The sequence below is a fragment of the Psammomys obesus genome, unplaced genomic scaffold (genome assembly GCF_907164565.1).
Source record: "Psammomys obesus unplaced genomic scaffold, mPsaObe1.curated_primary_1811, whole genome shotgun sequence".
NCBI lineage: Eukaryota > Metazoa > Chordata > Mammalia > Rodentia > Muridae > Psammomys > Psammomys obesus.
The window spans coordinates 6634595-6649728 of record NW_026596039.1 but is presented as its reverse complement, the minus strand read 5'-3'; the positions used below and the strand labels follow the sequence as shown (position 1 = coordinate 6649728).

The 15134-nt window shown below is 46.2% G+C and overlaps 3 protein-coding genes across 6 annotated transcripts in view; all 3 read left to right on the top strand.

Moving 5' to 3' along the window:
• Kmt2a (lysine methyltransferase 2A) overlaps positions 1-10878 on the top strand; it is a 60383-nt gene extending 49505 nt beyond the window's left edge. The window contains exons 32-37 of the mRNA XM_055622042.1: positions 1158-1232; positions 2654-2828; positions 2981-3088; positions 4320-4403; positions 4995-5124; positions 6007-10878. Coding sequence (XP_055478017.1) covers positions 1158-1232; positions 2654-2828; positions 2981-3088; positions 4320-4403; positions 4995-5124; positions 6007-6282 — 848 coding nt within the window. The 3' untranslated portion in view covers positions 6283-10878. The remainder of the gene's footprint in view (positions 1-1157; positions 1233-2653; positions 2829-2980; positions 3089-4319; positions 4404-4994; positions 5125-6006) is intronic.
• Positions 10879-11308: 430 nt separating this feature from the next.
• On the top strand, positions 11309-14674 carry Ttc36 (tetratricopeptide repeat domain 36). 2 transcript variants are annotated; one of them, XM_055621905.1, is made up of 3 exons: positions 11314-11516; positions 12407-12595; positions 14342-14674. In XM_055621905.1, exons 1-3 carry the CDS (start codon positions 11411-11413, stop codon positions 14602-14604), a joined length of 558 nt encoding a protein of 185 aa, XP_055477880.1. In that variant the 5' UTR covers positions 11314-11410; the 3' UTR covers positions 14605-14674. The 2 variants fall into 2 exon arrangements, with proteins under 2 accessions (XP_055477881.1, XP_055477880.1); XM_055621906.1 differs by lacking the exon at positions 12407-12595 and having other exon boundaries at positions 11309-11516.
• Positions 14675-14711: 37 nt separating this feature from the next.
• The window catches only part of Tmem25 (transmembrane protein 25), a 5626-nt gene continuing 5203 nt past the window's right edge, over positions 14712-15134 (top strand). For 2 of the 3 annotated variants that reach the window (XM_055621903.1, XM_055621904.1), the window contains exon 1: positions 14712-14883. The gene's annotated coding sequence lies outside the window, so the exon portion shown is untranslated. The remainder of the gene's footprint in view (positions 14884-15134) is intronic. The other variant, XM_055621901.1, reaches the window with a different exon arrangement.

Sequence of the window (15134 nt, the reverse complement as noted above, 5' to 3'; positions counted from 1 at the left end):
TTATTATTATTATTATTATTATTATTATTATTATTATTATTATTATTATTATTACCACCACCAGGTAATAATGCCCACAGGGAAAAGAAAAGAAGGGAAAGTGCACAGACTTGGTGACTGTGTGGCTATGAGAAGTAGAGAGAGCAGTCAGTGATACTTGGACCTGGATGTGACAGTACAGGCTTCTAGCCTAGCTGTCGTGGCACCTGAGGCAGACGGTTGCTTGAACCTTAGAATTCAGTCAAGACCAGCCTAGGCAATGCAGTAAGACAGCTTAAATTAAATAAATAAGAAAGAGTTTGAAAGTATGAGTCCTAAGCTGGGAGTAGTGGCACATGCCTTTAATTTCAGCACTCAGGAAATAGAGGCAGGTAGACCTCTGTGAGTTGAAGACCAGCCTGGAGTGAGTTCTAGGAGACCAAGGGCTACACAGGTAAACCCTGTCTCAAAACAACAACAAAAAAAACCCCCAAAGTCTGAGCCCTAAAAGTACAGTGATAAACATGTGTGAAGATGTGATAAGGATGAGTGCAACTAGGCATAGTGGAGCACACCCGTCATCCCTGCACTGCTAAAGCATAGCCAAGAGGTTGGCACACATTCAAGGCCAGTTTGGGTAACCCAGTAAATTCCAGGCTAGTCTGGGCTGCAGTGTGAAACCTTATCTCTATTAAAAATAAAAGAGAAAAGGATCATAATGAACTCTGTTCTTCTGTGTATTGACTTTTGTTAATTGAGACAGGGTCTCACTATGTAGCCCTCACTGGCCTGGAACTCACTGTGTAGACCAGACTTACAGAGACCTTTCTGCTTCTGCCTCCAGAGAGATGAGATTAAAGGTAGACACCACCACACCCATCCCTGCTTACCTTTTTAAAAAATTAATTTTAAGGTTAGGTGTGGTGATACATCAAGGATGTGAATACTTTGGGGGTTCAGAAAGTATGAGTGTCCTTGCTGTTCTGGCCTGTAGTAAAAAGGGGCCCTGCCGAATAGTGTACTGGCTGCTTCTCACCTACTGCACTGACTTTGAGAAAAGTAACAGCACTGATACCAGAAGCAGCGTGCTTCTCCCACCCGTGGCCATGCACGCTGGTGGCAGTAACACATGGTGGCACCAATTCTTTTCCACCTACAGTTTTCTTGTTTGCTTTCAGATGCCTGGAAGTCACTGACAGATAAAGTCCAGGAAGCACGATCAAACGCCCGCCTGAAGCAGCTCTCGTTCGCAGGTAAAGGCTGGTGCTGTTATTTTGCTATAGCCTCCAAATATTTTGGCAATTTGTTAGTATAAGTCACAGCATTGAATCTAAAAAAAATAAAAACTATTAAAAAAATTTTCAAGATGTATTTTTTTACACCTTTAGGATGTAATTTATATACCATCCTTTTTACCAATATAAACATAATTCAGTGATTTTCACTTGTGTGTTACTGACTTATAACCTAATCCCCGTTCCTAGCCCTGGCATCTACGGATTTGCCTAATCTGAATATTTCATATAAGTGAAATTCTGATCTGTGACTATCTTCTTTCAGTCAGTACGTTTGCAAGGTTCCTTTCTATACTGGGGTGTGTAGCCCAGTGGTTATGCTCAACTCCTGAGAGGCTTGAGTCCCATCCCTAACTCTACATTAGCAGATTTTCATTTTAAAATGACCCACAAGCATAAACCTGGTATTTCATGGACTTGTATATGATCCTAGTACAAGCACAATTCTAAAATGGAGATCTTACCCACAATAGACGTCTTTATTCTGTCTGTATCTAGTAATAATGTCAGAACATTTTTACAGTACTGGGGATTGAACGCCCTGGGATGTCACACATACTAGGCAAGCACTCCACACAGCCATTTTCAGAGGCATTAAAGGTCATACTTTAGTTGAAATATCATGTACTTAATAAAAATGTATAGAACATTAGCTGTTTGCTACTGTTTCTTTTCTTTGACTGGTTTTCTTCTCTTTAAATACTTTTCATGCAGCTGGGCACGGTGGCACATGCCTGTAATTTCAGTACTCAGGGAAGCAGAGGCAGGCGGATCTCTTGAGTTTGAGGCTGGCTAGTAAAAAACCACAAACAAACAAACAGAAATTTCCGCCATCCATGGCAACAGATTTATAGAAATGTTTTTATAAAATAAAGAGAAAATTTTAATGCTTATACCATCTGAGGCTGAGGAAAACAAAGCCACTATGAAGTATATCGCTTTACATTCACTGTAAAAACCCCAGCACACTAGCTATGTGACCTGGGGTATGTTAAGTTCTCTGAGACTAAGTTAGTTCACTCTCTTTAAATAAAGCTCAAGTAACAGAGTGCTTACCTAGAATATATAAGGCTCTGGTTCAGTCTTACCAAAAAGGCTGATGATTCCTACAGTGGTGGACACTGTGAGTATGAAGTGGCTTATGGAACTTCTATACATATGGCACACAGAAGTCAGGCCCGAGTTTGGTATGGCAATTTATGGTAAATACTCATCTATACTGATAGATGTATCTGGCATTATTTCAGTAGCATTCTGGTGTTAATTTCTAAATAATCTGGTATCTTTGACCGAGTCTACCCAACATAGCCATGTGGTTAACACTGTGCAGCTTCCTATTGGCTGCACCACTCTCCAGCCAGGTGTCTTCCATCCTACAGGTGTGAACGGCTTGAGGATGCTGGGGATTCTCCATGATGCAGTTGTGTTCCTGATTGAGCAGCTGTCTGGTGCCAAGCACTGTCGGAATTACAAATTCCGTTTCCACAAACCAGAAGAGGCCAATGAGCCTCCCTTGAACCCTCACGGTTCAGCTAGAGCTGAGGTCCACCTGAGGCAAGTTCATTTTGTTTTATGATCATTTCATGTAAGTGGTTGCTTATGTAGTGACAGTTCTTGTCACAGTTTGATCTTCGGTAATAATGGCACCATCTTTACTCCTGCACTAGAATGTGTCTCTAAAAACAAACTTAATCTTTTGGCTCCAGGAAGTCAGCATTTGACATGTTTAACTTCCTGGCTTCTAAACATCGACAGCCTCCTGAATACAACCCTAACGACGAAGAAGAGGAGGAAGTACAACTGAAGTCTGCCCGGTAAGTCATGTCCAATCTCCTGACACTGCATACTCTGGCAGCTCTTCCATTGAACAGGCGTTTAGTGTAATACACTTTAGACTACTGCCTCTTGTAGTGGGCTGTAGCGTGAACAGTCATTAAGTATTTGGAAATTTGTTAGTAGTCTTAGAACTCCTCTGTTCAGCTTGTCGGGGTGCTACACACCTGTTATCCCAGGATTTGGATTTAGCAAGAGGATCTCAGGTTTAAGATCATCCCCAGTGGCATTCCGAGCTTAAGTTGAAAGCCAGCCTGGGCTACAAAGACCCTTTCTCTACAAAACAATATAAAAATTATCCTTTCGGGCTGGCTCAGAGGTTAAGAGCACTGTCTGTTTTTCCAGAGATCCTGAGTTCAGTTCCCAGCAACCACATGGAAGCTCATAACCATCTATACTGGAATCTGATGCCCTCTTCTGGCATGCAGATGTACGTGCAGATAGAACACTCACACATAAAATAAATCAATGAAATGAAATTTTAAAAAATCCTCCTTTCACCCCAGTGCTTCAGGGTACTGTCTGATGGGATGGCAGTTCATTGGGTGACATTTGGAAGATGGAGACATAGTTTACACTGTGTTACCATTGAGCAATAGCTTGGGTGACATTTGGAAGACGACATAGTTTACACTTTGCTAAATGGTAACAAAAAGAATATAAAATAGAGCCAGGCATGGTAGCTCACACCTTTATTTCCAGCCCTCAGAGAGGCAGAGCTCTGTGAGTTTGAGGCCAGCCTGGTCTATAAAGCAAGTCCAGGCAAGACCACACAGAGAAACCCTGCCGTAAAAAACCAACAGAAAAAAAGAGAGAAAAGGAAAAAAAAAAAAGATTATGAAATACAAGAAGTTTGAATAGTTATAAGATGCATGTTTTCTTTAACAGTTTGCTATCCTAATAGCTATTCATATATGATACCAGTCACCATTGTCCTAAAGAGCTGTGTGTATTAATATGGAGCTAGTCAGCATGGGCATGCGCCTGTGGTCCCAGCAGTCAGGAGGCTGAGGTAAGAATATTGCCTCAAATTTGAGGCTAGCCTGGGCCACAAAGACCTTGTCTCAAGAAAGCCCAAGATGAGTTCAAGTGTGTTGACTTCTCAGAGGGCAGAGATGGGAAAGTCTGAGATACTGAGCAAGTATGCTCACTCTGTAGGAGTCCTCAGTTCCCTCAGAACACTGAGTTCATAATGGCATTTTTCTCCCTTAGGAGGGCAACAAGCATGGATCTCCCAATGCCTATGCGCTTCCGGCATTTAAAAAAGACTTCTAAGGAGGCGGTTGGTGTCTACAGGTAGGGCTGCGGTTATAGAATGTCAGAATATTAATATTTTTCCAAGCAACTCTAGAGGGATATCTCTCCTTCAGTCATTGAGGGATTTACTGTACGTATTGTGTCTGACGTGTCATACTCCTACAGCTCTTGGTGCTAAACAAGAATCTCACTTTTAGACTCTGCTGTTTCAAGTGACTGCAGCGTGGAGAAGTCATTGGTATTCAGCAATTTGTCAGTACAGTTAATACACACAAATGAGATAAGGCCAGACCTCCCTCCCCCAAGTGTCTGTCTGGACTAGAAACCAGCAGACTTTCTTCACCTACTCACACAATTAATTTGAAAGTTTGGTGTCTTGGTGTCTGGAGAGATAGTTCTACCATTAAGAGCACTAACTGCTCTTGCAGAGGACCTAGGTTCGGTTCTTAGCACCCACATAGTTGCTGACAACTCCATTTCCAGGGAATCCAGTGCTTTCTTCTCACCTCCATGGGCAGCAGAGTGTCAGAATACTAATATTTGCCTGTGTATACATGCTTATGTATGTACATGCAGGCAAAACACTCATAAAAATAAATAAATCTAAAAATGTTTGTCTCCATGGCCTAGGTCTCCCATCCATGGTCGGGGTCTTTTCTGTAAGAGAAATATCGATGCGGGTGAGATGGTGATTGAATATGCCGGCAATGTCATCCGCTCCATCCAGACTGACAAGCGTGAGAAATACTACGACAGCAAGGTGAGCGCTGCGGCTCACTCCTTAGCTTCTTCTCTTTTACTATAGGAAGGGGCCGCAACTCCAAGCATGCTCCTGGGATCCAAAAGAAATAACAACATGCCTTCACTCCAGCGGTGGGTGGTTGATGTTGTTGTTGGGGGGGTGTGTGTTCAGGCCACAAAACCTTTTAAAAACATACTGTACATCTCCCTACTTTGTGATGAGCTGCACAAGTGTTCTGAACTCCTAAGGATTATTAAATAAAGGTGCTCTCTGATGATTGGTCTATAGATCCCAGAATCAAAAGTACATGGCTACAGGAGTTTCAGGTTTTTATTGTGACATTACAGTCTTCCTGTACTATAGCACTTATAATCTAGAGACTCCTCCTCAAAGCATGTTAAAAAAAAAAATAGGTACTAGGAGAAATTTGTAAATTTTAAAAGAAAAAATTTGAGAAGAAATTTGGCTCCTCTGTGGCTGTAGGTAATATCAGGAGAGCAGAGGAACTGTTCTTAAACCTGAGTGATGATGAGTTCAGCCAGGTATGATGTCATCCCAGCACTTGAGCTGGCGTGGGAAGCCTCAGGTTCAAGGCCAGCCTGGGCTACATAGGGAAGTCCTATCTCAAAACTAAAATGGCTCAGTGGGTAAAGGTACCTGCTGTCATGTCTGACTACCTAAATTATGTCCCCAGAACCCATGTGGTAGAGGGGAGATGTGATTCCTGAAAGTTATCCTCTGACCTCCACCCACATCCCATAGCACTTGAAAGAGTAAATTCAGAGCTGGGAATGTGGCTCAGTAGTAGTACAGTGTTTGCCTGTTTAGCCAAGTCTTTAGGTTTGATTTAGTAAATTGATAGATAAATAAAATGGCTCTTTTTTTTCCCTTCATGTGTAGGGCATTGGTTGCTACATGTTTCGAATTGATGACTCAGAGGTAGTGGATGCCACCATGCATGGAAACGCTGCACGCTTCATCAATCACTCTTGTGAGCCTAACTGCTACTCCCGGGTCATCAATATCGACGGGCAGAAGCACATTGTCATCTTCGCCATGCGTAAGATCTACCGGGGGGAGGAGCTCACCTATGACTATAAGTTCCCTATTGAGGACGCCAGTAACAAGCTACCCTGCAACTGTGGCGCCAAGAAATGCCGGAAGTTCCTGAACTGAAGTTGCTCATCTTCCTGTGATGGAGTACCAGGACCCAGGGCCATCCAAAGCCATGCTGAAGGACTGCCCATCAGCTAGGAGCTCCAGGATTGAGTGGCAGTTGCGGGTCCTCTGGCTGAGCACCCTAATGTCCCAGGTGTACATCATGTGATCATAGTCTTGGAGAGAGGGGTGTCAGAGACAAGATCCACAGTTGACTTTCTCCTGGGGCCTCTCTGGTTGTTGTCAAACGTGGGAAATGGGTTCCTGGGATATTTGCCTGGAAGGAGCATGAAAAGGTTACTTACAGTGGGAGATGGGATCTGAGCGTATCCTCAGAGAGCAGTTGTCATCTTCATCATAGCCCTCTCCCAAGCCCTAGAAGCAACGGGTCAGACAAGACCCCAGATACAGGGCTGGTGGGATACCTGGTGGTTTACCAGTGAGGCCTGACCTGTGGCCATCTGTTGAAGAAACAGACGGTCTGGTGGTTTTCCCTGCTATCTGCCCACTTAAGAGTTCACTTTGGTTGGGAGACAGGTTTCCTAGCACCTCTGGTGTCAAAAGGCTGTCTTGGGGTTGTGCCAATTAATTACCAAACATTGAGCCTGTGGCTATAAGTGGGAGTGTTACCCTGTGAGCCTTATCACAGCCAGTGACCTTTCTTGATGATAGGAGCGGCTCCCTCTCCATCCCTTCTTTTTATTCCCTTTCCCCCCTCCTCCATCCTTCATCTGCTGCTTTCCCATTCTTCTTTCTGGGTAGCAGGACATGCCTCCCTGCTCAAGGACACTCCCTATTGGGTATAGGAAGTGCGTACAGAAAGTCCCCTGAGCCTATAAGCACTCCAGGTGGAGAAGTGGACAGGAGCCATTGGCCATAACCAGACAGAATTTGGAGATCTCATAAAGCTCCATTGAAATTTTTAAAGAGATACATGTAGCAAGATTTTTTTTTAAAAGAAACAAAAATAAGAGGCTAAAGGATACTTAACTAGGATTTGAGTCATGCAGCAGCCAGAGTATAATAACCAGGATAGGCCCCAGCCCTTCCTAGGGTATGCTTACTTTCTTTTCCCTTGCTTGAGGCATAGGAAGATGAATTTCCAGATGGCCAGTGTCCAGCTGAAAGAACACTAACCAGATTTCAAGGCCCCAAACTTGGGGGCCCAGACTGCAAATTTTGAGGGACCTGTGCCACCTGTGTGCAGCCTGTGGCTGAGCAAATTTAATGACACTACTGCCCTGATTATTCCTTAGGATGTGGACAAACAGCAGCAAATATTTCTTTCTTCCCCAAGACAGTGTCTTGAACCTGTTAAATTAAGTCATTGGATTTTACTCTGTTCTGTTTACAGTTTACTATTTAAGGTTTTATAAATGTAAATATATTTTGTATATTTTTCTATGCGAAGCACTTCATAGGGAGAAGCACTTAATGACGAGGCTATTTTTTAAACCGTGGTATTATCCTAATTTAAAAGAAGATCGGTTTTTAATGATTTTTTATTTTCATAGGATGAAGTTAGAGAAAATATTCAGCTGTCCACACAAAGTCTGGTTTTTCCTGCCCAACTTCCCCCTGGAAAGTGTACTTTTTGTTGTTCCATGTGTAGCTTGTTTGTGCCCGTTGACATTTGACATAAATGTTCCCTGGGTCTGCTCTTTACTGTAATGGAGAAGGAAGGTCACCCGCTCCATTAGGCCACTGCCCTCCATGGCCAAGGGATGAGGCTACAGTAGTACCTTGGCACACCAGTTTCTCCTCCTCTTTGCTGCACTACCCCTCCTTTCCCTCTGGATCAGCACCAGAGTGCCAAGTGGCACACTCCAGTACCCTCACCTTTCTCCTTCAGAGTTAGCATCCAACAAGTTGGCAACTTGACATTTGCCATCATAGATCATCTCCTTTCCTTCTCTGCCCACCAAGTCCTTGTACCTGCAAAGAACCCACAGACCGCCTCATGCCCTCTTGGGGGCGTCCTGTTGAACCTGAAGCACAGTATGACCACTCACGATCAAGCAGATCTCTGCACCTGCCACAAGGTTTCAGGGTAGCGTAGTCCAAGTGGAGGGCGGGCCACCCTTTCTCTGATGGAAGTCAGCAAAGCAATATGATGCAGCCCAGAACTCTGCCAGGACTCATGGCTCTGCTGTGCCTTCCATCCTGGGCTCCCTTTTCTCCCATGACCTTAAGAACTTTGTCTGGTGGCTTTGCTGGCACATCGTCACTGTTTCCACTGTCGTGTGGGAAGCCCAGCACTGTGGCCAGGATGGCAGAGGTTTCCTTGTCATCGGAGAAGTGCCAGCAGGGGACTGGGGAAAGCACTCTACCCAGGCCTCACCTCCCAACCCTCCTTTGCCCACGAACAAGATGCAGTGGCCCGAGGGGTTCCACTAGTATCTGGTTTCTTTCTTATTGCACTGTGTGAGGTTTTTTTGTAAATCCTTGTATTCCTATTTTTTTTAATGAAAAAAATTAAGCTGCATTTGTTACTGAAACGATTAATGCACTGATGGGTCATGCATTCATCTTGAGAGAGACCCAAAGGCCAGTCAGAGGGTGGGGAAAACTCAGCTAACAGACCTAGTTACTGCCCTGCTAGGCCGTGCTGTACTGTGAGCCCCTCCTCATCCTCTTTCTACAACCCCAATCCCTGAGGACAGGGGGAACCCACCTTTCCTCCTCCTGCCAGCTGCAGATGGTTTGCCTTGCCTTCCCACCCACTGTCAACCACAGAAACAAGAAATCCCTCTTTTCAGCTCAGCCTTGAGTCCATTGCCAAAATTCAGCATACCTGCCAGCAACTTGGGGGATAAGCCAGAGTTCCCCACAAGAGGGAAAAAAGGCAACAAAACAAAGGCACAGCTGTCTCCAGAACACGACTGACTTCATTTTGAAAGTGACCAAGAGAACCTCCGCACAAAAGTGCAGGTTGAGGACTTGCGCTGGGTCATTCCCAAGAATCCCCCAAGGGGCAACCCGCATCCCCAGGAGTGACAGCTGTGGACCTCATAGGTTCTCGGAGAGCCAGCTCAGTTCAGCTTTGCTGCTAGAACCTGTTGTGGCTGCATTTCCTGGTGGCCAGTGACAACTGTGTAACCAGAATAGCTGCATGGTGCTGACCCTTTGGCCGGAACTTGGTCCCTGGGTTCCTTCCTAGCTGCCACCGTGTCCAGCACAACACCCCATCCTCACCCCTACCCCCCGTTTTTAGACCAATCAATTAAGGGGGAAGCCCTGGCACCTCTTAGGTTTTCAACCCAAACTCTTTTACCAGGACCCAGCTCACCTCTGTCAACCACCCCCGCCCCCAGCCTCACCCCGGCCAATCCAATGAGCGCCATGCAGCAACCTTGATTTAAAGAAAAGAAGAAAAAAAAAAGGAAAAAAAAAAACTGAAAATGAAAAAAAAAATACAACACACATACAAAAAAAATCTTTTAATGAATGTATCTTTCTTAAGGACTGATGCTCAATCAAATACCTGAAAATACTAAAGGTCAGAGCCTCATCAGATGTCAACTTTTATTGGCTTTGGGATTCTTTTTCATAGAAACCGTTATTTTTTGTTTGTTTGTTTGTTTTTAAGGAAAAGCGGGTCATTGCAAAGGGCTGGGTGTAATTTACGTTTCCTTTCCTTCATTTTAAAGCAATACAAAGTTATTGAGCAGATAGTTTTGTGCCGATCATGAATACCAGTCAAGTCTCACACTCTGAAAACTTGCAACCCTTTTTTTGTTTGTTTGTTTTGGCTTTCAAATAAATATAAATATATATATAGGAACTAATATAGGAATGCACCATTGTAACAAAGCCTAGTTCAGTCCATGGCTTTTACTTCTCTTAACACTATAGATAAGGATTGTGTTACAGTTGCTAGGCAAGGCAGGAAAATGTCAGGCTCCTGGTGCCTCTGATTCCTACTAGGGATAACTGATGCCTGTCCCCAAAATCAGAGTGCAATGCAGAGATGGTGTCACCTGGGTTCTTCCTGCCTGTGAATGTTGCCAGTCGGTACCTGTACTCCTCGTCTCTCTACTTTCGGTTATGAATGTTGGGGTTACCACCTGCATTTAGGGGAAATTGTGTTCTGTGCTTTCTGGTATCTTGTTCTGAGGTACACTAGTTCTGTCTTTCAACCAAGAAAATAGACTTGTGGTGTTTCTTTTCTTGAACTTTAACAGTCTCCTTAGCAAATACAGGTAGTTGAATAATTGTTTCAAGAGCTGAACAATGACAAGCTTCGTTTCTAGAATAAGACATTTCTCAACAACTGTATCATGTATAACGGATCTTTTGGGGTTTTTGTTTTGTTTTGTTTCCCTTTTTTTTTTCCTTGTGTTCTTCCAAGCTTCTGGTTAGAGACAAAATGGGGGGGGAGGGAGGAAAATGTGTCTAAAGTCCATCAGTGTTAACTCCCTGAGACAGGGATGAAGGAAAATACTTTAATAGTTCAAAAAATAATAATGCTGAAAGCTCTCTACGAAAGACTGAATGTAAAAGTAAAAAGTGTACATAGTTGTAAAAACAAAAAAGGAGTTTTTAAACATGTTTATTTTCTATGCACTTTTTTTTATTTAAGTGATAGTTTAATTAATAAACATGTCAAGTTTATTGCTGCACTCTGATGAGCTTCCTTTTGGCCTTGGTGGGGTGGAGAAGGGAGGAGCTTGTGAATGGGTAACCTGGTACCTCCCAACCTTCCTTTTTTAAGATGGAATCATGCAGTTCCCTTGCCTGCAGTGTCCCCCTTCACTGAGCAGTGATGTGTGTCCAGGACCCAACGGGTTCTGGTAGAAGGACTTCGTTACTGTCTATTTCCTCTAATAGGTTAAGAACTGGTTTTTAAACACAGTATAATAAAAGCATATTGATACCTTCCATGATCCACTCCACCTTAAGGCTGAAAATAGGATTTGTTTTTCTGTATTGGAGGTGAGGGTTCAGTTGTTAAATTAAAAAAAAAAAAAAACACTAGGCCAAGGTCATTAGCCCTGGCCACTCGGACTGAACCAAGGATTGGAATTCATCCCTCCCTACTTGGGGGCAGTCCCCAAACAAAACCGCCTCCATTGCAGCAACGCTACCTTGTCCCCATCTTCCCTTATACCCTGAGTTGCTGTTTGGGACTGTGGAGCCAAGCACCATGGGAACTCCAAATGATCAGGCAGTGTTGCAGGCCATCTTCAACCCTAATGCCCCATTTGGAGATGTTGGGTTGGACCTGGAAGAAGCAGAGAAGGGAGATGAAGGTAAGCTTTGACATTGACGTCTACCCTGTAGGCTTTCCTACAGGATGTGGTGAGGTCAAACCCTTCATTCCACGCTGAAGAGATTGAAGTTAGAGAGATCCTCTGAATTTCAGTGCGTCCAGGTCAGGCGTTGGCAGGAGTCGCTCTGCCAAGGCCAAACTCTCAGTCGTTGAGTCTCAGACCTCTAAACCTACCACCAAAACCTCCCGTTAATCCAAGCTTAATTGTGCTTGCTGAGGTCAAACTCTCAGATCTTTGACACAGGGCGTGTCTCACACGCACCATTCCCCTAGCAAGGAAGGAAGGCAAACAGAACAGAAGGGTGGCAGGCAAACAACAGAAGGGTGGCGGCTCACTAACAGGCAACGCTTCCTTTGCTAAGCACTGTTATAAGCCAGATGCTGAGCTAGGTCTTCCAAAGGAACTGCATGCCTGATAATGATGTTTTGGGCTTTGCTTCTGCAGGAGTGAAACCTGATCCTTACTGAAACTTTAGGCCAAAAAACTGAAGGATTGATCGGGAGTGACTTTCACAACCTGGGATGGTTATGGTGGCTTTTGTGTCAGAGGCAACATGTAAAGCAAAATGAGGACAAGCCAAAAAGCCAAGGGAAAGGGTTCAAATCTAAGCTCCACAACCTGTTCATCTTCTCTTGGCCAACAGGAGCCGCTCCAGTCTTTCTCAGGTGTCTTAGCCAGTTTTAGCTCCCAGTTTTACGGACCTCCTCAGCTACTCCTACACCCCACACACACACTCTGCACGTTACCCCTGCTGTGACCCACACCCAGGCAGCTCTGGTTCAGGTGTCATAGTGCCAAAGCCCATGGTGACATTTCAGTTTTCTTCCCTGCTGTATACCTGTCCCCATCTTATTTCTTCCCTGATATAGATGGAGTTTTCCCTCAAGCACAGTTGGAGCAGTACAAGGCCCTGGAGTTGCAGGGAGTGAGGGTGGCAGAAGCTGGGGATCTCCACACAGCCCTGCAGAAGTTTGATGAAGCCATTTCCCTGCTACCCGAGAGAGCCTCTGCCTACAACAACCGGGCCCAAGCCCGGCGGCTCCAGGGGGACGTGGCAGGTGAGGGCAAGGCACCAGAGAGCCTCTACAGAAAGGACCCCTCCCATGAAGGGCAGAGCTGAGTTGGTTGTGGCATAAGAGCAAAGGAAGATGGGAACTAAACTCCCTAGCACCCCTGTTGTTACCTACAAAATCTAAGCTGGTGTGTACTCTGCTAGCTTTATGAGACTATTACGCTCTGCTCATGGACCGAATGGTAGGGCTCTAAATCCCATGAAACTGCTCCCCAGGGAGCTCATAATTAGGTAGTTGCAGGCAAATTTGAGAAGGAGCAGCATGGGACCTGTTCCTGAAGGGCAAGTACCGAAAGATGAAGAATTGGTTGATACAGTTCCTAGCGGCCTAGAAAGCATCCATAGGCCCTGCGGAGCTTCAGATCTCCAGGCCAGGCTGGCTGGAGTAGGTCCCACGGAAGGACAGAAAGCTGAGTCCTGTAGAGGTGGGCAGAGACGCAGAGGTAGCAAACTAAAAGTGTGAGATTGAGAAGGGGGTTGTCACTTGGGGAATTTGGCCTGGGCAAGGAAGGTAAACTGGATCAAACCTGATATATTCAGATTTCTGCTACCGGAATGGTGAGCATGGGACAGAAGGAACAGTCCTAGCGGTTGGAGGCCAGGTGGATGTGAAAGTGTAAGCCAGAGGCCTGGTAGAGAACCAGGTTGTAGATAGGACTAGTTGGTGGGATGTTCCTAAAACCTAGAGAATTTGGACTCCTCCTAATGGCAGTAGAAGATGCCCAAGAGCTCTGCCACAGGCTGTTGGTGACAACCTACAGATGGAAAGTCCAGAGGTACAGAGGTGACTCCACCTGGATTCCTGCAGAGTAGCTGTGGAGAAGGAAACTGAGCAATGGCTGGTCCCAGAATTGCTCAGTCTGCAGTCTGGGTAGAGTAGGGAGCATAGCTCTACTGTGTTTCCAGAGCCAGAACCAGGAAGCTCAGCCTTTCTCCGGGTCAGTACTGAGCAGTGCAGGGTCCTGGAAGCCTCTCTGGGACACTAGAGAATACGGGTTGAAGCAGGGTTCCAAAGAAAGCAGCTGGGGGACCCCTAAGCTGGCTGCCTAAGGTTCCAGCTGAGTTCTGAGACTTAATCCAAGTACTTTCCTCTGAGAATCACAAAAATAAAACAGTGCAGCCAGCTCTGGCTCCACGACCTTCTTTCAGTGAAATTAGATACACAGCAATGAAGACCATGGAGATAATGAAGGAGAAAATGGGAAGGGCACCGCCCTCAATAGGCATGGAAAAAGAGGAGACTGAGTTTATAGCAGGAAACAGTTGTATATCTAGTAATATATATATATTACATATATATATATATATATATATATATATATATATATATGTATGTATGTATATACATATTGAACTCTAGGATTCACCAGGCACACAATAGGTGCGAGGCTACTTGTGTGACCTACAGCTATATGGCAGTTGGCAGATTCACTGACATAATGACCAAATCCTCTAGGCAACATTTACGTTTGGGTCCAACAGTGGTAGAACATACCAGGAATAAGGCCAGGGGCGAGCCTTGGACTTTGATCTCAGCTTTGCCCTTGGACTGCCCCCAAGCCAGTTCTATCAAACCTTCATTTCCGTGTTAGGAATAATAACCCCTCATTGCTCAGAAGTCTGCTGCACGAAGGCAGGTTCTGAAAGGAGAGGATGGGCTGCTCCGCGCGGTGGGCTGGGATTCAGATGCCAGCACCTCGCTGACCCCGCGCCCTTCCCCCGTCGCCCACAGGCGCGCTGGAGGACTTGGAGCGCGCGCTGACGTTGAGCGGCGGCCGGGGTCGCGCCGCCCGCCAGAGCTTCGTGCAACGCGGGTTGCTGGCGCGATTTCAGGGCCGGGACGACGATGCCCGCAGGGACTTCGAGCAAGCGGCGAGACTGGGCAGCCTGTTCGCGCGGCGCCAGCTGGTGCTGCTCAACCCCTACGCCGCGCTGTGCAACCGCATGCTGGCCGACATGATGGGGCAGCTGCGCGCGCCCAGCAACGGGCGCTGAGCACGGCCGCAGGGTGATGGAGAGGGGGACCCTGACCCAACCCGGACCCAATAAAACTGCCGGTACTCATCGACTGCGTCTTTTGTTAGTCCGCCCACTCACTAACCAGCCTCAAAGCGGAGACTGCTGCGCGGGCGGGACAGGGCGGGGCTGGAGCGGCCACCTGCGGGTGCTCCGGCAGCGATTGGTCCTGCCTGGCGCGGGCCCCGCCCTTGCAGCGGACTGCGGAGCTTAGCCGACCTGAGCGATTGCTGGGGCGCTGCTCCCAGAGGGAGCCAGGTGAGCCGCCCCCAAAGCAGGATGCTCCAGCGACCCCCGGGTCCGCGATGCTCTCTTTCTAGGCTGAAGTCCAACCTGAGCAGCCGAGATTGGGAAAGGGGTGCACCACGAGAGATGGGAGAGCCAAGCTTCCTACTAAGGAGGGAACCGGGTCAGGAGAAGGACGATTTCCTGAGGGAAGGGGAAGGGCACGTGTAGACCGACGGTGTGGTGTGGTGTGGTGTGGTGTGGTGTGGTGTGGTGTGGTGTGG